Source organism: Perna viridis, chromosome 7 (genome assembly GCF_037379345.1).
Source record: "Perna viridis isolate PV_CMFRI_1.1 ecotype Kerala chromosome 7, ASM3737934v1, whole genome shotgun sequence".
NCBI lineage: Eukaryota > Metazoa > Mollusca > Bivalvia > Mytilida > Mytilidae > Perna > Perna viridis.
The window spans coordinates 21,887,151-21,895,422 of NC_142451.1; the positions used below are offsets into that span (position 1 = coordinate 21,887,151).

The following is an 8,272-nucleotide window of genomic DNA, read 5'->3' on the forward strand; positions in this document are numbered from 1 at the left end:
ACTTTAATATCTTAAAACTTTATTCTTTGTCATTCATAATTTACTTTTTTCCTTGATTTAACATACAGAATTAAACTGACTTTTAATTTTATTATAAATCTATAACCTTCCGGAATCTGTTCCCCGTTAAAATGCCATGCTGCTTCATAGTAATGATCTTCGTCAACCTTACTATTGTAGTAAATAATCTCGTCAATAGCTTCTTGTAATCTTTTAGCTGATCTAGAACCTATAAAGTAACAGATAACATTTTAACAACTTATATTATAATGAAATCAGTAATATTTACGGGCTTTGTTGAATAATATTAAAAAGAAAAAAAGATTTAACAAATGAATGTGCGGTCACCGTTCGGAAATTAATACCACCAAATTTCCAAATTATCAGCATTTTAATCCACAGGATCATTCAATCCTCTCTACGAAATTTCGTATTCTTGAAAAAAAATATACCATCCAACGAAAGTAAAAGCTATTGTTGGGAAAGAGAGTAATACTGGATTCACAGATTAGGTACTGCAATACCTGGTGGGGGCAACGACAGCATCAAAAGTGAAGGAAACCATTCCAGTCGATATAACAATAACATAAATGTAATGAATTTATTTGACATGACAAAAGTCCAAAAGACGGATAAGGAGTCATGGTCATCGCCACTATACATCACACCTAAGATGCATGATGTCTCCATAGAATGACTTCATCACATTCTAACTAAACTCTATTCTATACCTCTCACTCTTCTACACTCACTTTACAAAACAAGTCTTGACACTCCTGTTTCTGAACCTACCTCATCATTATACAGACTTGTAGCCATCATTTTGAATATTGGTTTCCATAGACTCAGTTTTTGTTAAAGTCAAGATGAAGAGTAAACTTTTAAAGCAACGTTTGTTTATTAAGGTATTAGTGCGATTAATTTGCTAAATATCCTCTATTTCAAAAACGTCAAGAACAAAATTCCCCCTCATTGCAAAGACAAATCAATACCAACTATTTCATAAAATATTTAAGTAGGTCAATGAGTGTCAATGCTACATCAGTTTTTAAAAGACCCAGATGTAGCAAAACATTGTCTGCTACACATGACAAAAATCAAACAATATTATCGTAACGGCAGACCAAAACCGAAAGAACATTGTTTTGTCTGCAAAGCGTTTTACATCCAGTGTTTATTATCAGATGTAGACGTCGAAAATAATAGTAGTAATAAGACCTATACTGCTACAACACTCTCCAAAGAGGAGATAGTGAAAACCATAAATCTGTGTTATTCTCTTTTGGTCTCTCTACCTAAGACGACGATTGTCATCTATCGTCTATGTAACGGATTCCTAAACTCTACAAGAATCCATACAAACAACACTCCATTGCTGCATCTGCAACATGTACCACTAAACCTCTTTCAAAACTTTTAACTTCTATTCTCAAGAGGGTCTCCAGTCCTACAACGACACTTGTTACTCTCGTAGTGGTACTAATTTAATGTGGATCCTGGAAAAATTCAAAAGAACTTCTGAAAACCTTCAATTCAAGATTATTATTGGAATACAATAGCATGAAAACCTATTATTTTTCAACTCTCGGTTAAAATTTCGACTCAAAAACTTTATACATCGTTGTTACTCTAAAAAGGGCGTTGTGCCTAGTTAAAGATATGTAGTTCTTTGTAGAGATTCCAAAACATCTCCCAAATATACCGAAGATGTTTTCAAAATGCCAGAATTTTTTATCGATAACACATTTGTCCAGTGTGGTGAACCCATTTTTAGCTCACCTGTCCGAAGTCCATTTGAGCTATTGCCATCACTTGGCGCCCGTCGTGGTTGTCGTCGTCGTTAACAAGTTTTCAAAACTCTTTTCCTCTGACACTACTTGACCAAATGGAACCAAACGTGGTTTGAATATTCATTTAATCTGTTAAGCCATGTGGGAGTTATTGTCTTTTTTCGACGTCTTTTATATTTTTAATGTTATTTCTTTCCTAATTCTCTTCTGACACTACTTGACCAATTGGAACCAAATTTGATATCAAAGTTTCTTTGCGTATCCTATACAGAACTAATGAAGGGATTTTTTATCCGTGGAAAAACATGGCCAGACTTGGAAAACCGACATACACAACAAAGAACATAAAGTAACTAAAATCATGCATACAAAGTAACATAAGCAAATGAGCAACTCATTTTCTTTTTTTACTTTGTATGTGCTATTTTGGTTATTTTGTGTTCTTTGTTGTGGGTCTGTTTTTCATGTCTGGTCTTTGTCCGTGGATTACATTCTGTTGATTTCCGCTAGAAACTTGAATCCCTTGATTAATCCTTAGCGATTTTTATAGTTTCAACTCAATAGTTTTTGTGCGAACAACTATGGAATTTCGGATGTTAAAACATACCAATGAAAGATGGCTTAAATAGTTCTAATGTAATATTCCTATTGATTTTATGAAAAATCCAAATTGCTTTTTACGTTTTAGTTCATATTACGTTTTATCTATACATTTTTTGCTTTTTTGTCATTTTTAACTTGTTCTTTTCTGTTGCTGTTTTTTTTAATCGAAATAAGCAAAACATACCACGTATCACAATGAGACAATAGCTCCCCTATTCGGATATAATTCATAAAATATGATAGATACATGCATCTTTGATGTTGATGTTCAGAGTAACTTCAAAATTGTCATTGATCAATTCAAGTGCCTTTTTATCATAAATGTTTCAGACAGAAAATGCAAACTCGTCATTCATTTATTGCACATGTATTTTTACAATCATTTAGTTGTTTAAACAAGTCAAGTATTAAAAACGCTCTATCAAAGCATTTACACTCAGTAGCATAAAACATTTGCAAATGATAGGGTGGTTGTTAATCACTCAGCTATTTCATTTGTTCAAAAGATCTCTTCAACAGGTAAAAAAATCTTAAAAGTAACATCCAGCTTTGAATATATTTATCATATGACTTAAAGAGAAACGTTTTTACAAGGTGACGATTATGTCAATTCCATTTAACATAATTTTTGCAACGAGAATTGACTGAAACTCTTGCTAAGATCATATCAACACCCACGCTTATAGTTAGGGCAGGTAGTAACGACACGTGGGGAAGATGTCGCTAAAATGACAAGTAATAGGATACTCGTATACAACAACTAAAACGCGCCGGCAAATAAACAACTTTAACAATGTTAAACCTTTGCAAAATGTTCCTTTGCATCAACTCGGAAGAGTTTTCAACGAATACCACAAAGTAGCCATAGGCATGTAGAAGAAGAAAAATAATTATTGATCATCAAAGTGAAATAATTGCACAGGTGTTCCCATTAATATACCCACAAGTGCCCACTAGCAGTGCTGAATTAGGAATTTATAGTGAACATATAAATGCATCTAAGAATAAAATAATAGAAACTAAAATCCCAAAAATGAAGACAAATTAAAACATATTAATATTTAATATCAGATTAATTAAGTACAATTTCATGTTTTTTTTTCATTATTTCAGTTTACTGTAGTGGTACTCTTGTTTTTAAGTGCGTTTCTATGCTTAAACGTATTTTAAAACGCTATATATAACTAGACTACAATATATGCATGTCAACGTCCAGGAAAACTCGATGGCAAATACAATAATACGACAAAACTTAATAACTCCTGCAAAAACATGGAATTGCACTAATCCTTGTTTAACATAACACATTTATAAGCTAACTGGAATTAAACGATAAACTGGTTAATCTCATTTTGTAACATGATATGAAATTACCATGTAAAATTTACAGAACGTTTAATCATTGTAGTACTTTCTTTTGACAATGCTTATCCAGTATTTAGTTTTATGCTTGTTTAGATCATATAAATCACATTTTATCGAAGTGAATTATAGTTTGAATGATTTTAAAAACATTTAGTAATAAAGCCTATTCTCCCTGTGGTTCCGGCATGTGCCAATCAATGTCTTTATATCTGTAAATCAATGACTTACAATGACAGTAAGATACAATGTAGTACTCTTCTCTTTTCATTGCCTTATCATATTCGTTTGAACGAGCTTCCGGTTCAAGGCAAGAATACCCCACTAGAGTATTTTTAGGATTCATTTGACTTGAATAATCATAGCAATTTTCTTTCGAAATTCCTAACTTTGTGGATTCAGGCATTTCATTTGTGACATATCGACAATATTGAAAGGATATTTACTTTTACATTTAGTTCCATAAATAGTGTCTTCATATGGTGGTGTTATCGGATTCTTCGTATTGTGGTATTATCGGAATTAGGTGAGGACGCAGTGTAAACAAGGAAATTATTGCGCCGTCTTTCTTTTGCGGTTGCGGCGATCATTTTCTCGCGCTAGTTTGAATTCGCAATCATGTCTCGAATTGGATTATAAAGTTCCACGAAGAAAATTATCCATTACGTTTTTTCTTTCGAGTTACACGTATTCGTCGAAAATGGCGAAAATTAAAATGTCGCAAAACTTTCATCTAGTCTTTTCCCTATGATGAAACCACTACGAATGTATACCTGATCTTTAAAGATCGATAAATGATATCCCTGTCTCTTGTTAGAAGTCACGTTTGAACATTGAATACTTATTTAGTGCTTAACATTTTTAGAATGATTTTCTTTCGGATTACAGGATAAGTGTAACTTTTGTCAGTTGATAATATTACAATTACACATTTTCCGATGTCTTTACCATAAGTACCTAGAACTCAATATGACAGTAACAATGACGTATGATCATTGACGAGTGATCAGATAGTGTTGGAGATATCTTTTAATTGAATACTTAAAACTGTTATACACGACAATTATCCAGAAAACATAGAAGAAGATTACATTCTTTATAAAACTTTTCAGCCGGGAAACGCAAACTCGCAGTACGTATTACATGTGTCATTTTCACAATAACGTAGTTATTTGAAAGAAATCAAATAAAATATATTCTATCAAAGCATTTTTAACCTTACAAATGCCAAAACAAAAACACAGCGCTAGGCACTGAATGTATACCTTACTTATTCATGTAAACATGAAGTTATAATCAGAGAATGTACGGTGTCATTTGTTTCAACTATCACATGTCAGTCGACACGTTTGCTAGAAGGACTAAAAGAGAAATTTTGCAATATTCAATAAAAAAAATGAGAAACAAAACTTGCATAAAGAACTTTTAGAAAAGCACTGTTTAATTGTAAATAGACAAAAACAAAACATACCAAAACAAAAAATACAAGACAACAGTGCAAAGCAATAGCAAAAAAAGCAACAACAAAAAAAAACAAAAAACAAATACACAATCCTGATCAGTGAAGGAATGACCAATGGGATTAACATAATAATTATCTACCTTCAAATCATTTGCAGATACATAATGATTATATCAGTAAAGGTAACTTTTTATCATTCATTCTAATTATGATGTATTTAAAGGATACATATCACTTCCGACGGGAGCAATTTCACATATGGTAACACTCTAATAAAGTACCTGATATTCTATTGACCTCAAGCATTTAAGCAAGATGACAGAACAAACGTTTTTGACACATGAATTTACCCCATGATATCATGTTGTCACAAAGGAACACGTGAGTAGTTTGACCAAGACAGCTCGCTCTAGGACTACTTGGGGTATGATTTGTTACGTTTATCGGGAGCCTGTCAGCCGACATGACTCATATTAGCACTGATAATTACTTTTACACGAGGAAAACATCTGCTTGCTGACTTAAAACAGTTTTCAAAATGTATATGTTTTCCTTCTTTATAACATGAACATATTTAAGAAAAGATTAAAACATTTTATTAGAGACTGGTTCTTCAGTTAAGTGAATATGTGCATTGGCTTTGCAACCGGAGAAAATAAATTCATCGGAAACCACATTTATATTTAGATAAGATTGTGCAGTAAGATTCTATTCAGGGTCTTTTTTCCTTGAATTTCTTACTTTGATTTAGACATTGTTGCACTTTACCTTTAGATCAAGATGATTTCTAATAACAATTATTATTATAGATCATAATGAAAATCACACCTATCGCGTTTCATTAAGCAAACACATAGTTCTTATCATTATTACTATATGATGGACACCATTTGATATACTCAAACGTTCAAAATGTCTCGTATTCGTGTATATTTAAAAACATGCATCCATTTTATTGACCATATTACATTCAACTGTTCAACATTTTTGTTGTGGCGGGTAAATTTAAATAGAAAAAGTAAAAGGGGTAACTGTCATTGTCAACTTAGGTATGGTCATGAAAGTGGATTGATTGTCTTCCACATAAATTATAGCAATGTAACGTATGCCCTGAATCGGACGTGACAAATTAGCATTTGCAATTAAACTGTGCCTCCTTGATGCGAGTGCTATGTATGTATAAACGACTCCATTACGTAACTTCAAGTCTTCAAAAGTATAGAAAATTTACTGGATATGTCATATCAAAACGAAAATAATTCATGAACGCTCAAATGTTTCATGTCCGTAATGGAACTGACAGTTTATGTCATTATATCATCACTTGTTCTCGCTCTGGGTAAGTTGGCATAAATAACCTGACTCCTGTCAAACAAGAGAAAAACTTGAGCCCCCATGAAATACTGTATTAGAGTTAAAGAGAATGCATAATATTCAACAACAACACAAAACAAAACACAAACGAAACAAAATAAAACAAAACACACACAAAAATAACCACCACCACCCCAAAAAAAACAAACAAACAAACTTCAGATTTGACATTTAAACTGATTGAACATTAAATCACTAATTAGCCAGATAAATAGAATCAATAAAAAAGGCTAAAAATCAAATGTTAATATTGATATTCATATTGCAAAAACTGTTAAAGTTCATATCCATAACTATCAAGGAGGTCTAGAACGATTCAATTGTAAATGAAGCTGTTGCGAGTGATGTTTACATTGGCTCACCCAGTGTATATTATTGACTGCTAAAATGTATAATAACTGAGTACCCTATGTAAATATAATTGATTTTCAAGGACACCATAATCAACGGGTATAATTCAATTTCTAAAGCAATAATTAGACACGAAAAGTAAACTAATATCAGAATATTTTGATGTGATAAGGATTTAGAACAAATATATCATTGTTTGAAATGAAATAAGAAAGAAATAGATTAATTGCACTGTTTACAGGTCAAATTCCATTAGAAAACAACATGTCTAGAAAATGCAAATTAAAAAATTAATTTTAATTTCACAAACTAGTTTTACAAGTAGTTTTGATAGAAGAAAATGTGAAAAATGGAGAATTATTGGAAATTAATAAAAAGGGTATATTTCACAACATATAAAAAAATGGTTTTAACTTATTTCAAAAGTACTTTAGACAAAACTGATAATGATATTACCAAAAGAGTTATTTGAAATTTAAATATGTAGAACCGCTTCTCCGAATTGGTGATTAGACATAACTGTCAAAATGCTTAAATGCTCATAGAATTGACTTTTTACCTCCATACACTTGATCATACAGTTTTTTTGCTGTTATGTCTATGATTCCAGTCAAAGAACCAGGTGTAGCCTGTGATCCACCTGCCGGTGTCTCTTCAAAATATGTTGCCACCGCTTTCAGAATTCCAATTTCTGTGATTTCTGCTTGCGTGTAATCGCTTTTTCCAACGTAATCTCCAAAGATGTTAGCGTAAAATGCTTCAGTAAAAGTAAGAGTCCATATATAAAGTAAAATGTGTGGAATTAGACGATAATTCATTATTCTAACCATTGACCAACTATTGTTCCTTGAAAATTTACTAACTATATAAATTAGATAAACGTTATTAAAGTCAGACGTTTATATTTGCTATTAGTCGTTGTAGCTCCGTGTATATAGATACCGAATTTCGAGTGATATAGATGATATAATGCGTCACCATATAGTAATAAGAATCTAAAGTCTTTCAAGATAATGCATAGTTTATATAGAATTTAAATGGTTTTCCCTTGTAGAAGATAAGTGATTGGACTATTGGTACTAGCCCCTTTTAACCAAAGAGGTGTAAATGTTCCATTACACAACTTGTTGATAGTTCGTAAAACCATTATCATGATTATTATACCATGTGATTGATCACTTATCATGACCGTATTATCATTATGAATTGCATATTGCTTTCGTCTAATATTTAGGCTTGAAATTGATGCCACTCAAATAATAAAGCCGAACAAAAGAAAAAAAGAGAATTTCAATTATAAATATTTGATTAATGTGATCAAAGAAGTAGA

The 8,272-nt window shown here is 31.7% G+C and overlaps 1 protein-coding gene across 2 annotated transcripts in view; it reads right to left on the reverse strand.

Annotated features, from left to right (window-relative positions):
• LOC148611788 (von Willebrand factor A domain-containing protein 7-like) overlaps positions 1 to 7,939 on the reverse strand; it is a 29,266-nt gene extending 21,327 nt beyond the window's left edge. Inside the window, exons 1-2 of one of the 2 annotated variants that reach the window (XM_088592678.1) lie at positions 7,502 to 7,934; positions 107 to 229 (exon numbers count right to left, since the gene is read on the reverse strand). In XM_088592678.1, coding sequence (XP_088448804.1) covers positions 107 to 229; positions 7,502 to 7,772 — 394 coding nt within the window. In that variant the 5' untranslated portion in view covers positions 7,773 to 7,934. Of the gene's footprint in view, positions 1 to 106; positions 230 to 7,501 lie in introns of both variants that reach the window. The other variant, XM_088592679.1, reaches the window with a different exon arrangement.
• Between the last annotated feature and the right edge of the window lie 333 nt (positions 7,940 to 8,272).